At 40.3% G+C, this 25,848-nt stretch overlaps 1 protein-coding gene across 6 annotated transcripts in view; it reads left to right on the top strand.

The window, feature by feature from the left end:
* The window catches only part of LOC121954434 (A-type potassium channel modulatory protein KCNIP2), a 115,334-nt gene that overhangs the window by 79,934 nt on the left and 9,552 nt on the right, over nt 1-25,848 (top strand). Inside the window, exon 1 of one of the 6 annotated variants that reach the window (XM_088086487.1) lies at nt 5,331-5,936. The exons of 3 other annotated variants lie outside the window; for them this stretch is intronic. In XM_088086487.1, the coding sequence (XP_087942613.1) occupies nt 5,831-5,936 (106 nt within the window). In that variant the 5' untranslated portion in view covers nt 5,331-5,830. Of the gene's footprint in view, nt 1-5,330; nt 5,937-22,535; nt 23,352-25,848 lie in introns of those variants that run through there. 2 more of the 6 variants (XM_088086486.1, XM_088086485.1) reach the window with 2 other exon arrangements.

The raw sequence follows: 25,848 nt of genomic DNA, 5'->3' as shown, positions 1-25,848 counted from the left end.
CTAGGATCAATGCAGAAACACACAGCCAAAGCAGCTTAACGGTCATGTAGTTTTGACCTCCATCGCTGTGGAAAATGTGTTTTTATGTACTACAAGATAAGAACGCAGCAGGCCTGGAATCTGTCATAAATCCTTCTCCACCGCCTCAAGTCACAATCTGTCTACCTGAGACGATCCGATAAAACTCAAATGTCAGATCGCTGTTACATAACATTCCCCTGAGGCCTAAAATGTGACATATACAACTGGGACATAAAGACTGAAATATTAGTCAATAAAGCTGGTCACTTCAGTTTGTCATAAAACCCATGAACCCATCAGCACGAGTGTGAACAACATTCCTCACAGTTTAGCGCCTATCAGTTGACTAGCTTCCCCTCAGTGCTCACGTCGACAGCATCTCTTACAGTATATTTAGAAGCAGAAGAAATTTGGAAAAATCAATAGTAGGAGGAAGAGGAGAAAGCGAGGAAGCGGGGTAATGTGTGTTTTGTTTTTAGAGCTGAGTGACTCCAACTGTCTGAGATGATGGGTCATATCGGAGGCAAAAGACAGAGCAGGAGTTTGAGTGTGGAAAGATTTTTTTTATTGTTACTTTAAAAGGCCTCGTTAGTCTGAAATGTTTCTGCAGGGCACACATCCATCAGAGTCTAGAGAGCAAACTTCAGGCACTGTATATTTAAGGGACTGTATGAAAATTATCAGTGGGGGAAGATGCCTAAACCTTATCTTTTAAATAAAAAAAATATTTTTAGTATTCTATGTGGATCTTCACCTAATATTTAAAAATAACATAACTTTAAACTGGTACATGTGTGATGCTATCTTGAGTTATAGCTTTACTTCACTTTAGTTTGACTTTCTGTTAAAAATGCAGAAGAAAATGAGTGTTGTATCTACTGCTGGTGTGCTTCTTGCTTAAGATAACATTTAATCAAGAATTATAGAAACATTTCACTGCGTGATTTGTGTTTTTCAAACCTGAAACTCCTGTTAGTTTAGTTCCAATTATAGTCATTTAATGTTTGTTCAACCAAAAATAAACCCTTAAAAAAAATAAGAACAACAATGATACTGTGATACCGTGAAAATATGTTTGTTTTTCTTTCTTTTTGAGTCATTTATCGTATTGTGACGATCTCATTCCAACTATTAACGAACCATGCCACATAAAAACATCATATTTTTGTAACTATTTTATCTCTTTTTAAGTAATAAATTATAAAAGTAAATAAAATATGATGTGGGTAAGAAAAATACCCTCTACCCTCCCTTTGGCAAAAAGGAAAAAAAACACAATACCCTTCATCTTTCTTTTCTTCACAAAAAATACGTTTTGCACGCTTCTAAGAGTTACAGAAAGTACTGCAGCAGTATTTCAGAACACACTAAACTAAAATTGTTAATTTTGTTATTGTTTTTCTTCTCCTTCCCTTTCTTCTTTTGGTTAAAAGCTTCATTGAGATGATTTTTTTTGCCTAGAGACCTGGCTAAGTAAACAGAAGAAATGTATTTTTATGACAATAAATGCAACATAAACAGGCTAAGAAAACTGTCATTATACTCAAGAGCACAAACCATTTCCAATTAAGAAGCTCGTGAAGCTATTTGAGATTTTAAAGACCATCCAAATAAATTGGAAGTTAAAAAAAGTATATTTTTATATGTCAGAGCCACACCTCGCTACAAACTCCCTGAAGATTAAAGGGCACTTTCGTCTGGAAGGCATTTCTAGACAATAATGTCCTGTGGTACTGTAGAGGGAAAAAGGGTTGAAGTGATAACTCTATCTATCTGCTCATTAGCTGTACCTAGAGACAGAGCGTTTTTAAAAAGCTGTTTGCTCTCAGTTGTTGGTGCAGAGTTCTGAGTTAGACGCAAATACACCTGTTGCACTGAGTTTTTGAATCGAACTTCAGTTCTCCTTTCTTGTCAAATTCAAGTCATGTTGAGTTAGTCTGCAACCCTGAAAGTGTAAATATGTGCTTCTTGTTTGTGTTAATATAACGAAGAATAGAGGAGAAAGTAGGCAAGGGGAGTAGCGAAGGAGGAGAGGACACATCTGCAGGTCCAATTTTCTATCGTGACAGCCAGAATGAGGTGAAAAATCCTCCAGGAGCGGAGAGATGCTGGAGGGTAATAAAGAATAGATGTCTGTTCCCCCTTTGCCGATCGCCACACAGAGGCATCTGACCTTAGTCGCTCAGGCTCCTCAGTTTGTCCTTCCTTTGTTCCTTCTTGTTCTGTTTCTGTCTGTCTTATCTTACTTCTCATTACTCTCCCCTGCTGCCGCGTCTCATGCAACAACCTGCCCTGCTTCTTATTTCCTTCCTTCTCCACTCGAATGACAACCCTTCAATAAATAAGTGGGCAGAGAAATCATTTCTAGCCAACAAGTCAGGCTCACATTTCTCCCTCTCTCTTTTGTGAGTGTGTGGTTCAATATTTCTCTGTTTACATTCACCATGTCTGCAATCGATGCTCGGCTCCAGTGCAGCGGGTATACATTACTGCCGTAGAGTGTGGAGAAATGGGTCTGCTGTGGGTTTGTTTGCCTACAGTACACACCATATATGACAAGATTGACGTCACATAAGATTGGGTTTCCTGTCACCTTGTGCGACTCGTGTGTGTTTGTGTGTGAGTATACGTTCGGAGGTGAGCCACGTGGTCCTTGGTGTGATGCTGTTTCTGTGACAGACGTCTCCGTAATGAGGCATGCGGCTCTATAGCCCGGCTGAAAATGTAGAAACAGGGATGTCAACAAAAAGAAACAACAGCACAAGTGGATGCAGACACAGCACATTTGTCGGAGCCCTGCTGTCTTGCCTCTCAAAACCTTTTCCTCTCGCCAATGAAAGAGACAGAAAGGGGTAACACGGTGGGAGAATAAGACAACGAGGGAACATCACACCTTTTTCCAATTCTGTTATTTTTGTAGCACGAAGTGAAACGATACCCGCACTGGGAGTCGTGCTGGGAGGGGCAGAACCTTGGATGGTGGCGAACAGCCTTCACTGATTCTTGTCGATGCTTTAAGTTTCCCAAACTCACATTATGACTGAAAGAAGGTAGCAGGATGTTTGACACCGGAAGTGACCAAATTACTCAGTGCCTCCTCCGATGTGAAGGCGATGTTGGTAATATTAGTCATTGTCTGTCTAAAAAAGAAACGCCTAAAACACAGTATAAACCAGGTATTAGCTTGAAGCCCCGGGTTCACTGACTCACTTAACTCTAAAGAGTATATTTATGCACACAATGGTAAAAAGTAACCAATTAAAATGTATAGTTATGATTCTAATAATTCTAGTTTAAGTTAGGGATTGTATAAAAATTAATTGTGAAAGGAAAGTTATTTTGGCATTTTCCTTTTTCATCCCGATTTCCTTTTTATTTCTGCCCTCCCATGTAAGAGTTAATGTATTAAAAAAGATAAAATTGTTAGGTCATAAAGAGGCATTTTGGACAACAACAAGTTTTCTGCATCAGGCTCTGTTTTCTTAATCTTAATGAAACTTATTGTGTTTTTTTGGACATATTTATCACTTAAGCAACAAGTTCGGATGCAATTAGGGATTGAATGTTATTACTATAGCAAGACGTATGTTATTTTTTAAAAATGGGCTAACAGCACCTTTAACCATTCCTCTAATGCCGTATTATAACAGAAAATTCAACTACATTCAAGTAAATGTGTCATAAAGTAAAACAGTAATGCAAGTTTACCGTTGTATTCTATAATGTTCTATCATTTTAATGGGATAAGGAGTTAAAGGTGTTTTTGTTTTTTGTGGTCAATGGAGGATCCAAAGATGATATTAAGAAAATATGAATAAAACTTTTAAGCATATTTTCAATGAAGGATTGGACTCAACTAATTGTGAAGGAGCAAGAATACCGTGAACTTTTCTGTTGCAAGGTTGTTGTTTTTTTGTTTTTTTTTACTTTTTACAAAATAATTAATATATTAAAAGTGCCTTGCATTTCCTCCTTGCTTCATGGTCGACCATGGTTGTTGAAAAATGGGGTTTGACTTTGATGAATTTCACTGTGGAAGACTGTGATTGGCTTGTAGACATCCAATCATGTAAGTCTGTATATTGTGTGGAGTCAGACAAAAGTAATTATATACTGTATCTTGACATCCTAGAAATGTTATGTCCGTTGGAATAGACGGGGGATCTGAATGGGTAAAACTGTTTTTCCATAAAACCATTGCTGTGTCCAAAAGTGTTCTCTCATGACTATTTACTACTTATTATTTTTCCTAAGATTTTTTGTGTGTCAGCAGTTCTTACATTACTCTTTTAGTGTCTCCATAATGCACGATGGTGGTTATCTCTCAGTTAGTAACCAACAAGTGTACACTACTTTTAACACTGCATTGTGGGATAACCTACTTTGTGTCTATAAAGTCATTTTGTGGTATAAAGTCTCAGTAGACATACAGAGACACTACACTGGTGTCACTGCAGAAACGCAAACAAGAGATGTATTGAACATTGAAGAAATTTAGACAAAGTTCCAAAATTTTCTTTCAACAAAAACATGAGTATTGATGCTGAAATTGTGTGCAAGTCAGAATACCCTGGTGGCTATCAAATGCAATTTATTGTTGCACAAAATCACTCTCAGCTGCTTTTGTGCTTGGCATTCAATATATTCTGTTGTACCTTTTACCTAAGTAATATTCAAGTCAAGTAACAGTGTAGCTCTAGCAGGATATTTAAAGTTTTTCCTCACCTCTGCTGTTTGTATTAAGTATTAAGTATTACTCGCAGCACAGATTTTTTCCTGCAGGCACAATCTGTACCAACAGTATCTAAAATTATTGCATCAAGCTCCTATTTCTGCTCTCATCTTTGATGTTTGTCTCCCAAATTTCGCATTTGTTGTACAGGAGCCAAAAATCCTCTGCCCATCGAGCTCTGATGGCAACACATTTAAAAAGTTAATGAGACATTGCATCGACCGGCAGGCATACAGGCTACAAAACAGACCTCCATACAGTGGAAACACACATTTGAGATGGGACTGGAATCCTGACGATCATAAATATATTTTCTATCCATCTATTCCATGAGTTAAATCTGGTAACTCTCTTCCAGTTACCACAGAAACCGCGTTAGACAAATCAATGAAGGTAATGTCACTGGAGAGGGAGGGCATACCTCAACTCTCTCACCCCCCCCAAAACAATATATGTGTGTGTGTGTGTCTGGCCCACTCTCTCTCTCTCTCTCGCTCATTTTCTATGCCATCTCCCACTCATCCTCTCCCCCTCTCTTTATCTGCCGCCTCTCCCTCACTCACTCCCTCGTTCCCACTCACAACACTCGCTTCCTGACAACCACTGCCAAAGGACTAGCAGGCGCAGCACATCCAAAGTTTTCATTACTCGACGGGGACCTGGAAGAAGAAAGAGAGAGGAGAGAAAGAGAGAAAAAGCCCTTAAACTTTCGGCGTTGTGACAATCTGGAGCCCTGTGTTACAGCCTGTGGCTCCTGCAGAATGGCCTCCACCAGGGAATAAGAGGGGTTGCCTGGGGCCAGGCTTTGGGTGACAGAAGAGAAACGCCCATCGAGCCAAGCCGTTTTATTTTTGTCTTTTCGATATAAGTGACAAGAATTTTTAATCATCAATCTCAAGTTAAATGATACTTTGAATCAAGGTGGAAAAATAAAAAAGGTTTGAGCTCAGGTGGGACAAACTGCTCAGGTTGGGTGCAGTTGGACAGGTGTTGTGTTGCTGGCCGGACTCGTCCCGGCCCGACCCGGCCTGGCTCGGTGGCGCAGTGCTGGGCGATGACAGACAGTGGTCTCCTAAGATGTTGAGTCTGGATGGCTTGGAAATGATCGCCGTGCTGGTGGTCATGGGTCTTTTTATCAAAGTCCTGGAGCAGTTTGGGATGTTCGAGCCAGTCGGAGGGGAAGGTAATGGATTTTCTCTGAGATTTGTTGGTTTAATAATGGCACAATAAAAGATTTTTAAGGTGGTGTGTGAGTGTGTGCATGAGCTGATACTTTCATCTGCAGTGCCCATTCCCTCTGGTCCTGAGAGGGCTGCAGTCCTGTCTGAGGGTTTGGGTTACCGGTGCAACTCTGGAGCCATGCAACTCACTCTCTCTCTCCCTTTCTCTCTCTCTCACACACACAGAGTAACTTTAGCTGTGTGTGAGGCCTCCCTCTGCCCCTGGGGTGTGTGCTTTTACCCTTTAATCGATAACACTATGGACAGAGTGGGCCTGAGTGCTGTGAAGAGGAACTTGTCTCACTGAGGGAATGTCGGCCTCACTCTCAGTGCTCCCATTAGCCTATAGCCTTTATTATATAGCTGTAGCGAGAGAGGAGAATATGCCTCATTATTTTTGTCTCGGATCATAAGTCAAAATGTTTTGTGGTTGAGTTTGCCTAATGTGATTTGACAAACACATCCAGCGCAAAAGAGTTCCACTAAATTATTTTTTGGACTTTACAGCCATGTAAAAGATACAGAAACCCGAATTGATTTGCGGTTAATCAGTGGTCAACCATGTACTCAATTTGAAAGTCAGTTCACAGATGTTTTATTATAGTCTAACACTATGAAACATTTACCGAATGGTACTTTTACAACATTTCAAATAGCCTGTAAATGAAGGTTTGACTGAAAAGGTCCTTGTCCCACTCTGGCTCACCCCCAGGAGCTGTCACTGCGCACCAAGGCCTTGTTTGGTCTGTCTTATCTGGATGACCCTTGCTTTGTCTCCCTTAAGTCCAATCTACTTTACCTTGTTCACACTCGCTTATCTCCTCTCTTTTAGTGACAACAGGGGAGATGGGATTCTTATCTCCATTGTGCTCTTTTTTACTCTGCTCATTGCCCAGAGTGCCTTGCAAACTTTGGGCGTCTGGTAACAGCTACACTCTGACAGGGTCTTATGTTTTCTTCTGATGACAAGAATCTGCTCTCCTTCGTTCATTTTGAGTGTAAAGGTCAGACATGCAGTTTAGTTCATTAAAAGACACTGCATATTATGAATACTGCTCCAGTCGATTCGTCTGGATGCTACAATATAAGAGACAAAATCCATTTCTGATGCACCTGCTGGACTGCACCCAGTAGTCAAGGTGTGCCAACAGCTCTGTCATCTCAAAAAAGTTCCCCTAGGAAACCTATGGTGAAGTGCTCTGCACATGCAAACACACACACACACACACACACACACACACACACACACACACACAGGAGGCTCCATTTATATTCCCATTACACTCTGAGCGTCAGTCTTCACTATATTTTGACCATTCTGTATGGAAAATGGCAGTGGGACTAAGTGTGTGTGTATGTGTACATGCGCGCCAACTCCCCTGTGGGTACTTAAGCTAATGAATTTTCTCTTTAATGGAGGAACTTAGTCTGAGTAATACAGTGGTTTTGCCATCTGGACTATCTGCAGAATCATGCGCTCACTAGATGGCTTGTAACCAACGCAGACTCCATATAATACACGTGCCTTCCTAAGTATTCACATATAATTCACATATTCACATATAATTCACATATGTCAGTTATAGCCCATATATTTTAAATCAGGGGCGCACTGATGTTTTGTTGTTATTGTTTATTTCGTGTTTGTTATTTTTATTCCCCTGTTGAAGTGTTTTAAAGCCATTATACCCTTCATTATACTATCTGTCAATAACAACAAAAATGACCTTATTTCAAATAAAAAACATGTTTAAAAAAATTACAATAAAAATAACTACTTCAGAAGCCTTTTTAGAATATATATGTACCATAATTCCCTCTAATATCTATTGTATATTGCAGTGAAAACATCAACAGATTTATCTTTAATATAGCTGCATTTAATCAAGTTTCTCACCAAAAACTACACTTTACAAGATAACATTAGAACACATCATGAGAACGTTATAATTCACACTTCCACAGTACGCATTTTTACTGAGTAGAGCTTAAATACATCAAAATGTGATGCAATACAACCTCTGTGAGCAGTTACTCTGACCACCCTATGCTAACAGGTAATGTTGCTCTCCTCCTGCCAATATCAACGCAGTTTCGTTGTTAACAATGTAGCTTTTTTAGTAAAAGAACACAGTGGTCGATTGTGAGTTTACGGTGTCCTTTCATCCCAAAAACATCGTGTTCATCCCAAACCTGTTTTCTATCATCTTCAGTCTCAAGCCCTGCTTTTTAGCCGGTGCAATAGATGTGACACAACAGAAAAACATCAGCAACTACCATCGGTGGATGTCAGCTTATTTGCGTATAGGCTGAGGACAGTAAACAAAGCACATATTAGCTGTTACCAGTGTTATGGCTATAAATATATGCATCCCTATTTTCAATATACTGGTGATATCACTGTGTGATTAGTCAGTTGATCGATTTTGGCCATGTGTTCCTGTGTAAAACTGACACATCGTCACTCATACTAATTTGAAATTTGTCCCCTTTGATATTAATCATTTGCCAGACCAGCTTTACTCTTCCATTAGACACAGATTCTTGCGTTCTTCTTGACTTTTCTACTTTAATAGAGTTTTTTGCAGGGTTTTTCATTTTCTTCTCTCTCAGGATATTGATCTACTAATGTGAGTTGACTTCACTGCAGTCAGTAATGGTTTTTCATACTTTGGCATGACAGAAATGACACAAAAATGAAGAAGTTTGCAATGCTAATACACGTAATACGTGTCTCTGTCTTGTGAAGCTGACCTTCCGCCCATGGAAGGTCAGTTTTGGAAGACAGATAAAATATTAATTGTGGCTGAAATGCCCTCTCGTCTCCTTCTTGCCAGACTCCCACTGAGTCATTTTCCGGTGAGACAGAGCGAGACAAGTAAAATAAAGACTGTGAGACTCCCATTACTTTAATGAGCTGTATTGCTGACCTTACGCTGATTAAACACACACATACACACGCACACAGCATGTGCATACTCTTGTGTTTTCTCAAGAAAATGAGGCAGCGAGGGAAAGAGAGCTGTGTGATAGCGATGCATACAGTATGTGTGAGGTGCACTCTGGTCTGGAAGTTTACAAAGCTTCGATAGATTTAAAGCTAATGGCTAATGGCTGGAGTGTGTTCTTTAGAGGTTTATGAGGTGGAAATGGAAGAGTTGTACAATGGGATGTTCTGGCCTGAGCTGGATGGCAGCGTGCCTGAATAAAGGAGTTTTTAACAACACAGCGGATTCTTCCACAGTTTCGTTGTTGTAAAAACATTTTCTCTGGATATAATTTGTCGACTTTAATGCACCCAAGATGCAAAAGAAATCTTTGCGTGAGTGTTTTTTCATTAATATATACATTTTATTTTTCTCCCACCTGTTCCTGTCACCGAGATGTAGTTCTTGCTGTCTCTCAGTGGATATATGACTAATTAGGAACTACGTAAAAGCTTAACTGCAGGTGCTGCAGGGTCACTCCCGAGCATGAAAGGTATGGCATCTTGCCACATGCACCACGGCCTCTTTCAGCCTTTGATTTCAGTATAAATTGCTGGCACTGGGCTTGATGAGGTCCTGGATGTCAGGGACATCTTCCAATGCTGCTTCATCACTTCTGAAAGGCCTTTGATACTTTAATGTCCCTCCTTGCCTTCATATTAACTTATACCTGATTTAGCAGCGGGATTTGAGCCAACCAGCCTGTACAATCTAATCCTTTTCTCTCCACAGTGATGTTTTACTTTGTTCCTTCTGTCTGATTCACATCAGCTCATCGGAAATTAGATCATTTTAGAGTCCTGTGGAAGACTCAGAGAGAAATCCGAGGATCTGGACGTGACTTACTTACTCAGCTTAGACTTCTTTATGCCATTGAGGGGCATAGGGCGTCCACCAGTGATCGCCATTTCACTCTTTTCTGGGCCTGGGCTTTTGATCCTGCCACCTAGATTTTCTCCAAGTCTTATGCGTGAAATTCCTTCTTGAAATGTCAGATATCTTTTGGCCTACCTTGTTTTTACTTTTCATGTTGGTTGTAGTCCATGGCTTGTCTTGTTATGTCATTTGTGTCCTATCAAAGGGTGTGAACTACCCAGTTCCACACTTAAAATGGATAGGGATATTGATAGATATGGATCTAGACTCCAGGATATTGCAAGAGGGCATTGATTTATGCTGAATATTAAAGATGAAGGTTCTTCAATTGCGCTATTTTACCTTAGTATGTTCAAAATGTTCTTTAAATTTGTCTAGCTAGAGATTCTTTATTTCACAGATTAAATAAAGACATATACAAATTTGCCTAAAATCAGACAGAATTGTCAACTTGTTGCACTCTGTTTCCATCTTAAGTCAGATTGGGTTTACTCTAATTTCTGAGGGGGAGACTCAACTTTCCTTAATCTCTCAATAGAGACCAATTTATTGGCCTGCACCTAATGTCATTTTAAGTCCCCACTGATGTGTACCCACGCCACTATTCCTGTTTCGCCGGGGTATTAAGAGTTGAGTGGAGGTAAGTAAAACAAACTACGATGTCAAGCAATATTTTGGGGACATGTTGATTTAGAGCAGCCTCAGTAGCAGTGTCTTCTTAGCCTACAGCGCTCGCCATTCTTCTCAGTGGCTCTGGCACACCCCTTGACAACTACTTGGCACTCCTCCCGCCTGTGGTGCTGATCAGCTGATCGAGTCTCCGCACGGTGCTCATTGGTTGTTCTTTATTATGAGAAACAGCATTTTCATGTCACGATGCAGTCAAATCAGTCCGGTCAAACTTGGTGAAGTGGGCAGATTCAAAGGTCTGGACCCAGGCAAAAAAAACAAACAACTAATTTATAATAAAACAAATTTACCTTGTCTCACTTTGTCTTTGCAGTTGTTTGACATGATGAGACATTGCAGTCAGCACTCCACCTGTCAGCTGTGTCCTGTAGAGCATAGACAGCTTTGATGAATCAAGTTATTGCCGTATACAAAAATTATTTGTGAAAGAACTTGATTTTCTCTCAAGGAACATGTTTTTTAGCCATGCTAGTGGCATGTCTCTATGGTTGGCAGTGCTCGTTGTTCATCCGCCACTTTGGTCCTGACTGAAATATCTTGATAACTGATTGCTTGCCAAACTTATTACATGTATTTTGGTCCACAGAGGATTAATTCTTAAGACTTTGGTGATTCGCTGACTTTTCCTCTAATGCCACCAGAATGTCACATTTTCCTGTATTAAGTGAAATGTCTCAAATTATACTGCATTAATCTGTGCTTGGACTGCACAAACTTTGTACAGACATCCATGCTCTCTAGAGGATGAATCTTGATGACTTTGGTGATTCTCTGTCTTTTCTTGAAAGGCCACCTTGAGTTTCCTTTCACTGTCTCCCCATTATCATCAGATCAGTGTTTTTATTCCTCTAATACTTTTGTTTATTATCAACATACCTGCAACGTGGCTTTTCCAACAGCTCAACAGTATTTGTATTAAGCACTTTTTCGCAAATGTCAGCATGTTAACACCCTAACACATGGTCAGCATTATACATGCAAAATGTCAGTGTGTTAGCATTTTGCTCAAAGCACTACTGCCTAAATGACCTCCCAGAGCCACCGGCTTGAGTATAGTCTTGCTTGTACTTCTGTTTCTTCCTTTCTAAAGTCTTCTTGTAAACGTAGATACTGCTGATTAATTGATAAAGGCATTACTTCATGAGTAATTGCTTGAAATGGAAAACAAAGATGGCCTTTTTGAAAATGTGTTTGTGAATGCTTTGCTGTTTAGCATTACACCATAATAATCATGTAAACTTAGAGCGTATTTGAGAGCAGCACAATATGATGATAGATTAGCATGGGACGTTGACCTGTGTGTGTGTGTGTGTGTGTTTGTGTGTGTGTGTGTGTGTGTGTGTGTGTGTGTCTTGATGATCACAAGCCCATAGTTTTAGCTCCATCATCATCATCCATCTTTTTGCTGTATACAATAAAGTCTCAGCAAATCATTTTTCCTGCTTAAAAGGTTATTTGGCTATGATCAGCAATGTGTGTGTGTGTGTGTGGATGAGAGGGTATGAGGGAGAGGGATAAGTGGGGGTAAATTGCTTAGCGGTCAGCAGAGGACCCATTTGTGTCCAAGATCACGCACACACACACACTCACAGAGTCACGTCCATCTACTCTGATTGTAATTGCCCTTCAATAGGTAGGTACGCTAATGGAAAATGTTGTGTGCGTGCGTGTGTGTGTGTGTGTGTGTGTGTGTGTGTGTGAGAGAGAGAGAGAGAGACAGAGAGAGGGGTCTGAGGACATTATAGCTGTCAAACCAGATGACATTCTGTCTCCGTCACTTATAGTAATGCCTCAGCCTCAAACCAAAAGAAAAGTCATCTGAAGCTTCAGATTTGCATAAAAATGAATTGTTCAAGGTTTTCAAGTGCCAGCCAAGGGAGTCAGGATACTCTGTTGGGATAAGTTAAGACAACGGCAGGAGCGTAGCTACTTCAGCTTTTATCAGTGGTTTGGACAACAAGTATCCTGGTTGTGGCGAACTTAATAAACAGAAATAAAACTGCAGTAAGTGTGGAGGAGACTGTCCTTGTTGTCCTTGTCTGAGGCTCTTTCTCTTTCTACCCCTCTGATGGTTAGCCAGCTAGAAGATGAGAGCCTGGGACACAGGAGGATCAGACGGGATATTTAATACACAACTCTCTCTGTCCTCCATCCACCATCCCTCTCTCTCTCTCCAGTTGCTGCTCTCCCCCCTCGACTGTCGCTGTCTGTCTTCTTTTTCGCTCTGACTCTCCTTCCCTCGATTTGATTATAGTAGTAGTAGTAGTGTATGTATGTGTGTGTGTGTGCGTGTGTGAATGAGAGACTGTATTTGTATAGCAGGTGCTCTGTGGGTAAAAGAACAGAAGTTGTTGATGTTCTACTGCTCTTCTTCTGACACACGTCTGCAGAGAGATGATAACATTGAGAATAAACTAATGAATACACACACACACACACACACACACAGACTTGTCCTTGAAAAATATCCCTTGCTAACTTATTAGAGTTTGAAAGATTTGCATCAACACAGCTTAGCATTGTGTCTGAAGACCTTTTCCTGTATGCAGCTTCATACATTATCATTCCAGTTTGTAATGTCGCACTTGTGTAAAATGCTCCAGCAATGTGCAGGCACAAGCCTAAGTAATATTACACAAAATATTCTGTGTTTAGTGTGATCAAAGCAGCAATATTCCCAAGAAAAGCACAAAATGGGTTTAAATATCTGTGGGTATGATGGTTTTAAAGATATTTTCAGGCTATTTACTAAAGGAGCTCTGTGAATTCAGAAGGTATCTATGGTTCATAGATTGTCTATACACAGCTCTCAACATGGGGGTGTCTGAGCCTGTGACGAGCAGCTAACAGTGCTATTGGTGTGTGTACACCAAACGCCATGCGAATATTTACGCAGCAGTACTCTTGCCTCATTCGGCAGCCAGAGTGCATTTTGTAGCATTTTGCAACTCACAAATATTCGCTCTTAACAGCTGCGCCAACGTTTGTGCTAACCAACTGAGGGATGCAGCTAATGGCTAACATGGTTTGCAGTGAAGTACGATCGATAGTTGGATGTAAACACTTAGGCCTGAAGCAGCGTGAACCAATACGGTAATTTTGTTATATATCATACTGTCACAGTAGTGCATTACTCTGTTGTTTGCGTTCCACAATAAAAGGCTAACTTAAATTACTCAGAGCATTTTTCTAAGAAGCAACTAAATAAAGTAGCTCACATAAGTCACATGTGGTGGTGACCTATGGTAAAGATTTAGTGGTAAGGCCCAGGGTGCCCTTCCCAAACATCAAAACCATGTCGATATAAGCGAAAGGGCCTTATGAATGTAGTGCAGAGTGGTGGTGATAAGCTAGCCCGTGGGATTTACACACAGGGATTTACATGCACTAACATCCACGTGCAGCCAGACCGTCTTAAACAACAAAAAACAGAGAAGCTCGGATTCCAACAGACAAAGAGGGAGCTTGACTTCATTCTCTGCTCAGGATGTCATTACTGTATCTTTCCATTACAAGTTGTTTGCAGCTATACAGTATTAATAATCTGAATATTGCAGAGAGTTCCCTTAGAAATTAGGGATTACCAATAATGCATTGCTCTTTACATTTTACAGACATTATGTAATTGTAAACCAGATGTACTGGTACAATATTATTGCAAAAGGTTGTAATAATATAATACAAGTTGACATAAAGAAAAAACATGCATCTTTGCATATGTATTAGCCTGAAGGAGCATGTCATGTAAGAAAGTGTTTATTAGTACTTTTTATGTACTTTTGTTAATAGCATTGCCAACTGTCACTGAAGGAGTACAACTACAACAAAACATTTGCTTATTTAGCTCTTTTTTTCTCTTGAATCTGTTACTGTTACCAGTCATAACGTCTCTACAGTCTTTTTGCTTTAAATGCAATGTTTGTTTGCAGCTTTGAGGTTGAAGGGAAAGTTTATCCTTGTTTATTGATTGCTTGTGGAGATCAAGGCCGCTACACTGCCGATCCTCTGTTCTTACATTCAGCTCTGCCGTTTACACTAAGGTATTTGACCTATTGATAAAAATAAGGATGCTCTAGAGTTTCTAAGAGCCAGTAGTCATAATGAACAATGTATGCACAGTGTAACTGTGTAGACATATAGAGTGCGTTTACATGGACACGGATAACTCATTTATGATCAGGTTTTTGGAGTATTTTTGTGTTTGAGCATATAAATACCTTATTCAGTTTTTGAGAAACCCTAATATGCTAGCTGGAGTACTCAGAAAGAAACTGGGATGTGTGTGCCCAAATATGAATAACCCGGTTTCTCTGCGCTCATGTTAACACCATATCACAAATATGATCACAACCGAAATAAGCCTCATAAACAGCTTATTCATGTACATGCAACAGCACTCATAGAGATTTAACAAGCAAGCTCAAACAAAACATTGTGGTTTTGCTTTGTAGGTTGAGAAGGTTTTCTAAATTAATCCTAAAATAACTTGACTAATAACTAATTTTTCCCCAGTTTTCACCCACACTGAAGTTACCAGTCACTCACTCAAAGTGATGAATGAATAAATGAGAAAAGTGCAGTTGTTCCTGGCTAACTCTCTCTCTGTCACACCCACATGCAGTATTAGCAAAGGAGTGTACACCTTGCAGCAGGAATCACCAGGATAAAACATTTATGTTGGGCAGACAGTGGCTATTATTCATTCTGTTTTACAACAACATGGGAAGGCAACAGGCTGCTGTCAGTGTGCCATTGATTTAAGTGCCAATTTGATCTTCACTCATGGCTGGATCCCAGTAATTGTTGGGATAACTTTCCTGCAGGCTGTCGCCAGCTGGTTGAGTTTGACTCTAAGTTCATTGTTTCACTGTCTTTTGTCCTCTCGTCTGGCTGGAAATTGTGTTAGTTTGTTTGCTCTGTTGCTGTGACATTATAATTTCTCTTGAAGATTTGTTGTAGCCGTCTTTTTAGAAAGAAAAATCTTTCAAATGCTATAAACCAAACCTTCACAGCGCTGAGATACAAACCCTTTTAGCTGCTACAAAGTTGTTTTTGTGTTGTTTAGTTTTGTTTTCTGTAGTATCGACCCGTTCAGGATGTTTACCTGATTTGGCTCCTGGCAGGAAGCAGCAGAGCAGAGTGTTTATGATTTGATGGAAATAAGTTTAGAGCATTGTTGCGAACGATGCAAATCCAATTTAGATGGACCGCTTTACACCACTCAAAACACAGCATGCATTTAAAAAAAGCACAAATGCAGCTTTAATGTTGTTCAGTCCACTTTTGTTTTGATCTGACACGTTGTCATAGTGGCAAACGTGAGTAACTTTCCCTTTTAGTGTTGTCTGAATATATGCATGACTGTGTTTCATTAATGGCGATTGTTAATGGCTTGTGATCTTTCATTACCCTCCCACTATTTGTCTGGACTCTGGAGCAGAATGTAAATGAACAACAACAAAGAGAATGAGAGACAAAAGCTGGAGAGGAACAGTACTGATGAATATAGGGTTGCTAACCAAATGTCTTACCTTGCACTGCCCTCTTCAGGTGTGAAAGTTAATTGCCGCAATATGTTTGGGAAGGTCAGAGGTTGAAAGCTTAGTGTTTCAGCCTCAGCGTTTAGCAAAAGATTTATGTAGCAGAGTGTTAACAACCACCTGCGGGGGATATTTAAGAAATTTATCCAGTCTAACAGCTGAGAAACTGAAAAAAATGTTTATAAAATCATAATTAGAAAAAGATTAATTTGAAATTTACTGAAAGAAAAATTGATTCATTATGCTTCGCTTATTTTTTGCAGTTAAAAAAATCAACAAAATTTACGCATCCTTGACTAATGCTTCACTCATTCACCCCTTCAAATATTTCCCATTCACCACATGAATTTGTTTTCTCTCCATCAACTATCACAAGACACATGGCCATATAGACAACTGCAGTATATCCCTATAATAAGAAATCTAAATTTAACTATTCTTCTAATTCTCAGTTTAGTGCTTAGAAAATAATCCGTTTTGTCTTGTTTCCTCAAAAGAGTAACCCTCTCTGATCCTTTTCTTGTCTCACCTGATTGTGTGCACTTTCTAAAGAAAACCGTTCATTAGCGGCTCTCTGTAGTTTATGCTGAAAGGACACAGTCTCAGTAGAATGAATCTGTTTTTGTCCCACACTGTGGTATTAAAAATATCCTTAAAAGCTAATGATCTATGCAAATGGCTCTCTTTTTTCACTTATCTAATTGGAAACACACTAGCCAATTTTGAGCACCATTTGTCAATGACCTCCTCTGTGTCTCCTTCGCTGCACATGTTCTCTCTCTCTCTCTCACTCACACACACACACACACACACACACACACACACAAATCCCCTCTCTCCTGGACATTTTAATCAGTTTTGAGAGGAATAATTGCCCAGGTAGACATCTAAATATGGAGGTATTTCAATTACTCTGTGTGTCTGGCCCCAGGCAAAATATGTCTCATAGAGACTAATCAACTAAGACTGATTAAACCAACATTATATTACAATCTCTCTCTGTGTGTGTGTGTGTGTGTGTGTGTGTGTGTGAGTGAGAGAGAGAGAGAGAGAGTGAAATTGTCAACATCTATCGTAAATAAGCATTCAGGCAAATGCATGTCCATCATTATATGAAGCTCATGACATCCCTGGGATGGATTACAGGTGTTGCTTACTCATATACACCTGCTGAAAACAGCTTCCAAAATAAGCTCCCCTAGTTTATCTGTGATTTCTTGCCCTAAAGGAACCTCACTGCCCTTATGAGGTGATGAGTCAAGGTGGAAGAAGAAATGTCTGAGGAACTTTTCTGGAAACTGCACAGGCTCACCACTGGCCTGCTAATTATATCACAGGCACTCTCCCTTTCAAAGCAAATGGAGCAACACTTTCTTGCTCAGTTGGACACGGCTTCTCCACGGAGCTCATCTCTGATTACCACTGAAGTGACAGCTGTCATGTGAAGTGCTTCATGTGTGCAAGTGTTTGCAGTTATGAACTTGTTTAACTTTTGTATCAAGAGAAAACTTGCAGTGTTACAGATTTCATTTGGTGATTATTAATTCAAAAAACATGGACAATAAATTTGGTTGATTTTTTATCATATTTACAGCATGGCTCAAGGCAGTCTGGTCTCACTCCCCCGGCATGAAAATACAATGCATGGGTAGTGTCCCTGATGTCTGTGTGAGACACACCGGGCTTTCTACCAATTCCAAAGTAAACCATCCGCCTTATTATTGGGTGTTCAGAGCAACAGACTTGGTTTTAAAAACATGAAAAACTTCTTACTTTGAGTGGGAGGGATGGTGCTTTGGTCCAACCAACACTGGACTTGAGCATGGAGGCTGGTGTTTGTGACCAACAAACAACAGCACTGATTGCGATGTTTGAGCCTCTCAAAGCTGGATGTTTTTAAGTGACATCTACGATCTTTTCTTAACCATAACCAAGTAGTTTGCCCTTCTGCATCATTTTAGTGATGCCTGGGGTTCTGCCCAAGTGGCAAAATATGGTAAATAGGAGGAGATCACACTATTTCGGGGATAGCAGTGTTGGTCTGTCAGTTTGTCTTGTTGGTCATTTGCTACTGGACATGAAATGTCTCCAAATTTATGGGATGGACTGCCATGAAATTTCATGTTCCCTTCAGGATGAATACTTTGGCGCCCATTTAGCTTTTTGTGTTATGCCATTAGGTCAAAACTTGTGACCAAAAACCTAAAAATCAAAATGACATCACCATCAGCGTCTGCTAGACTATGAGTTTAATGCTAGTTAGCAAAAGTCAGCATGCTAACAATTATAGCACCTAATTACCATCAGCATGTTAGCATTGTTATTGTGAGGACATTGGCATGCAACAATTAGCATGTAGCTCAAAGCAACCTGTTGCACCTAAGTACAGTGTAACAGAGCTGCTAGCTTTGCTGTAGACTTTTATGTAGAAGCATGTCGATATTTCAGTTTGAAGTAGCTCCTATATTCAACCTGACATATAGTCATTAAATCGGGCTGAAACAACAGCTACATGTATGTAATCTAGATGTTTAAAAAGCTCACTTTTCAAACAAATTTAGCCCACTGTGGTATTACAGTAACCTAGACGTCTAGACATCTTTTGACCTGCAAGTCACCAAATCAATGCATAGAAGGTTACATCAGTGCAGCAGTGAAATCTGTTACCATTATTAGAAGCAACCACAACCACAGTTCAAAGGTCAGTGCTTTACAATATTCCTGGAATCACAGCCTTCAAGTCTGAGTTAAAGTGAAAGGGGAATGTTTTTTTGTTTATTTGCAATATGTGATCTGACATTTCTGTCTCTGTATATGACAGATACAGATGCTTTGTGTAAGAAATAATGACAGATGGGCGCGGCCAGCCTTAATCTCTCATACTTTCATCGTTTATTTGACTCTCTGACTGCAGAATGTGTTTGAGTATTTACTGTCCTGAATATGTCACTGTATCTAGGAATTTATGTTGCCCGTTTAATTAACCGTGCCCGTCAGTGCATGCAAAATATAGGGTGATATAATGCTTTATGTAGATGATAACTCTACGTAGATGACAAGTTGTGAAGTAATTCAGATTTAATGACCATTTTTCATTATGTTCTTTTTAGTCATTTCAGTTTATGCGATTGTAAAGAGCCTTTTGTAATGACTGATCCTAGAAGCCCTAAGATATCCCTTATTGTACTTGAAGCACTCGACTTCCACAGTTGACTCTCTCACTTTACATGACAGTGATTGATGGTTGCACACTTAGAGCGTCCATGAGCCCAGTTTCTGACTTTGAACATGAAGTTGAAATCATTGCTAGTTGTCATTATGTTTGCCAAAGAGCACCAGTCTGACTCTGATTAAGTGTAGGTTGTTCAGTCCCACAAGGCTACGATGTGCGCTCCTCGAGGCTCAGCCGCTACACTGTGGCTCTGGGTCTCATTTTGACTTTGAGAATCATTAATCACACAGACAGATCAAGCCCTTCATAAACCTCTCTCTTCCACAGCTTCCCCTTTACACTTATCTCCATCTCCTGGTTTCTCTCTGTCTAGCGTTGAGCCGACCTGCTTGCAGCCGCAGACAGATACATGCATGTATATTTTTATCCTATGTAAAATATAAAGATTAAGCTTCTAAAGCGCTAGGGATTACACATTCCCTTGTCTCCCCTGTCAGTTTCCTGTAGAGCGTTCACTTCCAGTTTTGATGACAGAGGGTATTATTGAACATGGAGTGGAGGATGAAAGTGATGGAGCACTTTGAAGCCAATGGGTGTCACTTTCCACTTTTGTTGAAGTCTAGCCATTTCTTATTTAAGGATGCACTGATCTCACTTATTATCCTCCAACACCAATTTCAGAGACTGTCCTCACAGGAAGAACAAAAGCATCAGACATTTCAGCAAGTGCTAGGTTAGTGTAAACATTTTCAGACCAGACCGGTTCACTGAATTTTGCCACTAGGTGTCACTTGACTGGGCAGCGACTTCTGAGTGGAACATAATGAGACTCTGCTCCGTTACTACCTGTGCTGCTGGCTTAATGGCAGAACAACAATACTCCCCATCGCGTATTTGTACGTTTTATACAGAGTGGCGAGTCTGAATAATGGTGTAACATTCCCACCTTGAACAGGCTGTTTAAAACAAGCTTGACAGAGCCTCCTTGTCTCATCTCATCACCCTTAAAAAACACATCAACTTTCTAGTAAACAATCACAATGTGCGGCATTTGCATATTCTCCTCGCCCACCTCTACTGAAATTTTATCTCCTTCATGTTACCAGCCCTACTGCGCAAATCCTGTCAGACTCTAGTGACTCCATTAGTCACTTACAAACACATCATTATGTTAATAACATTGTCATACTGGCTTTAACTTATGCAATACAAGATTAATTTAGCACTGTGACACTGTCGGCACATATTGCTGATAGGCTATTTTTTAATTTGCCAAAATGTGTCGTGATGACAAATGCCGGTTAAGCCAGTTTGTTAAAAATCAAACTGTCAAACTTATGTTTGTACACCCAACCACATGAACAAAAATGGAAATTAATCGAATTTACAACAAAATTTTTGATTTATTGACAACGTCCTTCAGCACCTGTAGTTAATTTGACTCCTGTCTGTTGAGGAAAAGGAGGAAAATTAAGTTGTTTTTATAGCCACAAGGTCCGCAGAGAGAGGACATCGGGGATGGTTGGATGGCTTAACAAAAGGTTGGACTGTGACTCACAAGACTATTGTTCTCCGTCCATTCTACTCCCATTTCCTTCAGCTGTCCTTCAACCAGGAGCCAAACCTAACCTTAACTAATTAATGCATCAGAACCAAAATGTCCCTAATAATCAGAACCTGTCCCTAATGCTAACCAAATCATTTTTGTGCCTAAAAATAACGAAACCCCAGCCATAGTGGTGTTAGATCAGAAAAGTATTCAGTATTCTTTTGGATTCATCGCCTAATCGTTGGGGATGGCACAGACTACAATGATGTCGTCCTGCTTACATGTATCGTTTTTGGAGAATCTGTTTTCCGGTTTGATATGGAGGACTTTTTGCATATCACGTCCCTCAAATCAAAGTATCTGCCAGATCTAAGAACTGATCAGCTGCCAGTATTCTCTTTGCCAAATTTAAAAATCTTTGTACCTCACTGCAAGGAACTTATTTGAAACCCTTTCATGTAAGGTAATCGACTGTATAAAAGAAGTGGATGTTGTCACTGTGACGTCACCAATTGGTTTGTGTACTCTCATTGTGAAGCTTCAAATTTGGCATTTTGTCTGTCACCATCTTGTTTCTTGTTTTGTTTTTGGAGCCAAAAGTGACCATATTTGGATGAGAGGGTGGAGCTGTAGAGGAGAGGGGCGGTTCTGTTTAAGAAACCTATGTAACCGCTGTGGTAACGGCTTGTCAGTCACAAGGTAGCTATGCCCTAAAGCACACCCTTTATCATCTATTGTAGTCTAAATGGGACTGTAATTTACAAAATAAACATTATGCTGTATTGAAGAAGACTTGTGATGTTTATGATTGAGACTATAAACGTGTAGTCAGCATGGAGTTGCCCCCTGCTGGCCATTAGAAAGAAAGCATCTTTAATTAAGGCACTTTGTAGATAACCCCTTGAAGGTAATATAAAGTCACGGGCTACTGTGGGATTAAAAGCACAGTCTGCAGCCTGCTGTGACGTAATGACTCTTGATTGAAACTGACAATAGATACACTGATTTTTAAAATAATACATAATGAAATTGAAAAAGACACTGTAATTCCAGATCACAGTCATAAAGCAGGTTTGAGGTTGACGCAGTCATGTCATATCAGTGCATCCCAACTTCTATTTAAAATGATAATTTCCTTCATCACAGCCAACTTTAACAATGTGTTTCAGTAGGTGCTGCCTATATCTTGCCTGATTAACTGAAATGCCATCTTTGTTTTCTGCTGCCCTGACTTGAAAGGCTAAAAGCCCTAAATCAGTCATACATATGACCCCCTGAGGTATCCAGTCTAGAAAAATCTATATGCCAATCAAAATGCATCCCCATGATTGTTTTTTTAAGTCCTTTTTTAGTTTTTCTGTTCCAGTTCTTCAGAGGTTATGTCTGACAGTGGTTGGATGTCAGTGTGCCAGATGTGACATCAGTATATCCCATCCCAACTGAAATATTTCCCTCTGTGCAGGATTGCATATGCAATGCATGTTATAGCCAGATTTCAACTCCAGGCTGTTATTGACTGTGCACGTGTGTTGACTTTACACTCAGGGGAGATTGCCACATCTGTGAGGTTGTCCACAGTAGCTGCTGGGTCAGATTCATCGCCTCGCTGTCACCTCCCTCCTCCCTCCTCCCTCTTCCCTCAGACTCTTTCTGCCTCTTCTTTTCCTGATTTGTCCTTTATTTTGTCTCCTTTAAATGCATTTGTTTTTGGATTCAGTCCTTGCTTTACCGTGGTTGCTTTTATTTTCTCCTTTTACCCACTCCACTCTGCCCCTCCTATTTCCGTCTCATCTTCCAATTTATTCTTTTCATCAGTCTTTTGTGTGTCCCCTCTTTCTGTTTCCCCTCTTAACCTACAAGTAGTACTTGTCTATCCTTTTCCCTCCCTCCTTTTCTCCTCCCCCTCCTCTACCCTCCCCGTCACTCGGTCCCATCACTGACCCAATTAAACATGGGGAGGGACACAGCAGGAGGAGAGTGACGGTAAGGCGAGAAAGAGAGGGAGGACAGACACCGAGTAGACAGAGTTTGAGAGTCAGTTGCTGGAAAAGCAGAGAGAGTCCGAAAACAATTGTCACCAACCTGCCAGGACGAACACAGTGAATTGTCCGAACTTCACCTGGAACTTAAACAACCTTTGACAGCCTCAGAGGCGGCGGGGGTGGAGCAGCAAGCCGACAGTCCTGCTGCCACGCACTTACTGTTCTCGATGAAGAAACGAGGAGAATAACAATCTACCTTCAGTGAAGAAAGCGGGCGGGGAGCTGTGCAGAGTTAGGATGGAGGAATACCGGCATATAGAGGGAGACTGAGAGGAGAGATTGACGAGGCGAAGACGGTGCATTCCTGGTTGGAGCTGAGGGGGGGAAGAGTTTGCCCCGGGGCGAGAGAAAGATTTTTATTGACAGAAACAGAGAGGGGGGAGAGGATGCATCTGTTCTTTCAAGACAAGTGGGAGGTGGAGGGGCTGCAGACTGTGGGCATCCTCCTGGTGGTCTGTAGCTCCCTCAAACTGATGCACTTTCTGGGGCTTATCGACCTAACCACGGCAGGTAAGAGAAACGGTAAGCGAACAAGGGAGAGGCGCCGAGTGAGAAGTCAAAATGATGAATTTGGTGAGGGAACGTTAGGAGGAAAACACTCAGCTGGATAGCAGGGTGGCAACATAAGTGTGTGTGTGTTTCTGCAGTGTTTGTTAGCATTAAACAAAACAAAGTACATTGGCCTAATTTCTTCACTAAATAGCTGTCATGTCTGTCACACCTATTTATTCTCCTCTTTATAGTGTGTGTGTGTGTGTGTGTGTGTGTGTTTGAGTTTGAGACTGTGCTTGCTCATGTGTGTGCCTATGCCAGTGTGTGTGTGTGTGTGTGTGTGTGTGTGTAATTTTGTCTTAGACAGAAATACTACCTTCTTAACTCACATGTAAATGCGGAGTGTTAAAACTGATTGTTAAACTGCATTTATGACACAAAACAAATTCAAAACTGCCAAAAACATATACATCTGAATAAAGAATTCATGTCCAAAACACATCTTAATGTAGGCCCATCCATACTGGGGACAAACATCAGTACTCTACTTATTACAACAAAACATTCAGGACTTGACTTATTGCAACAAAAGGATTCTGCCATGTACTTTACTCATCCTTTTTACTGTGATAAGGCTTTGCTTTTTAATTTTCTTCCTTAAAGGGACACATCACCAATTTTATACATCAAGACACGTTCCCTTGTCTTGAAAAGTTAGTTTAATGTATTTTTTTACTTCAAGTAGCTTTTCAAACTCTTAAGACCGACCATGGAGATGTCATCAGGGTCAAACTACATGGCGTTTGGAAGATGTGAGCTTTTTCCAAAAGGTGAGGCACTGACATAGAGATGCAGCATTGAAAATATAGGATCCAATGTATTTTGGAGCTTGAGCCATATGATGAAGCCAAAATAGTGCCTAAAATCTGAATATCTCTGCCCCTGCTGCACTGATCTTTTAGCATTCTTTTATTATGCCTCTAGCATGTCTCACAAATCAATTGAATGTTATACTAAAAAGACTTGAGTGCAGTTAAGAGTAAAGGCAAGAGACGTGGGAGGAGATGAATGACGTTAGGCAAAGGCCCCAGGCCCCATTTGAAACCACAGATACGCAAAGAACCAAAAGAGCAGCCTAATTTTATCCAAATAGTTTTGAAAACAGCACCATATTTAAAACTGCAGATTTGACTTCTCTCCTCAGAGTCAGGAGGGCCTAGAAATCATAGCAGAAAGGTTCAATGTTGGATCTGCAGTATACTGTATCACTGTAATATGCTCGCCGCCTTCACTTCAGCTGATAAGTGCCTCTTCGCCTTGAGAAAATCCTCAGATATCTGGAGTTTATGAAACACACAGCTTCTTCAAAAGTTGGTGGATATTGCCAGAAATGGGTTGCCATTAAGCTAAAAATAGAGCTGTTTTATTATTTCCTGAAGAGGTGTGATGGTTTGTCAGTGTCCCCTGGGGAAAACCATTGAACTCTAATTCCACAGTCACTACAGGGTGTGCTGGGTAAGAGTGTCTTAATGCTGCACAACAGCTGAGGAACACCGAAAGTTGCTTTTTTTTTACCCCCTGCCTGATGAGGAAGAGACAGTTTATATTTTTCCGCCTGCTCAGGCCAAAATGAAAGAATTTCTGGTCTCATTGTCAGTGCCACTCAAAAAACAATTTTAACTTCAAAGGCTGGAGAGCAAATTGATCACGTTACTTCAATAGTGTAATGAGTGCAGTACTTGTTTTCAACAAAGGACTCTAGCACTCTATTAATACTAGATACAACTTCCATATTAAGCATTGTATCAGCTTTGGAATAGAAAATACAACAGCAGCTTATTTTCTATGTTAGATGGATACAGTAGATGATGTGTAGTCATGTTTTGGGGGCATATTTTACAATAAGTAGGGGACCTTAAAAGAAACATTCTTGTGCACATTTAAATCAGGTTAATCCCTCTGAGATCAAACATCTCTATTCCAAGACAAACTTGGCCACATTTACTCGAAGACGTCACAACAAACAAGACATTTCATCACCAGCAAAGGACAAAACTACAGAGGAAGAAACAGAGCAGATGGAGGGAGGAAAAGGTGTCTCAGTCCTAAAAGAAGAATATCTAAACATTGACAGTTTCCAGTAGATTCAGCTTTCATGGTCCTTGCAAGTATTTCAAGCTCAGCGCTTCATGCAGAGCAGAGGAAGTGGAAATTGTGAAGTTTTTCTTTCTTTTTGCCTGTCTCCATCCAGGCCTTCAGAACAATGGGTGGGAATTAAATTTAGTCTGCTCACACCCAGAGACAAGCTGCATCGGTAACACAATAACATTCAGTGTTGTAAAGGTTACCTTAAAAATGTGTTTCCCAACAAATTCTAGCAGTAAAGATGTATTAAATGCTGAAATCTTTAATTCTCTGCAAGAATATTCTACAGCCTGGATATACCTTGAAGGATATGCGCGTTTAGAGCACGTCTATGGTTCAAAATCTGAGCTGAGATTGTCCGCACACGGCTTTCAACATGGAG

The sequence above is a fragment of the Plectropomus leopardus genome, chromosome 13 (genome assembly GCF_026936395.1).
Source record: "Plectropomus leopardus strain MGB_pleo_1.0 chromosome 13, ASM2693639v1, whole genome shotgun sequence".
Classification (NCBI taxonomy): Eukaryota; Metazoa; Chordata; class Actinopteri; order Perciformes; family Serranidae; genus Plectropomus; species Plectropomus leopardus.
Note: the sequence above shows the minus strand (reverse complement) of the source record. Positions and strands in the feature narration are given on the sequence as shown.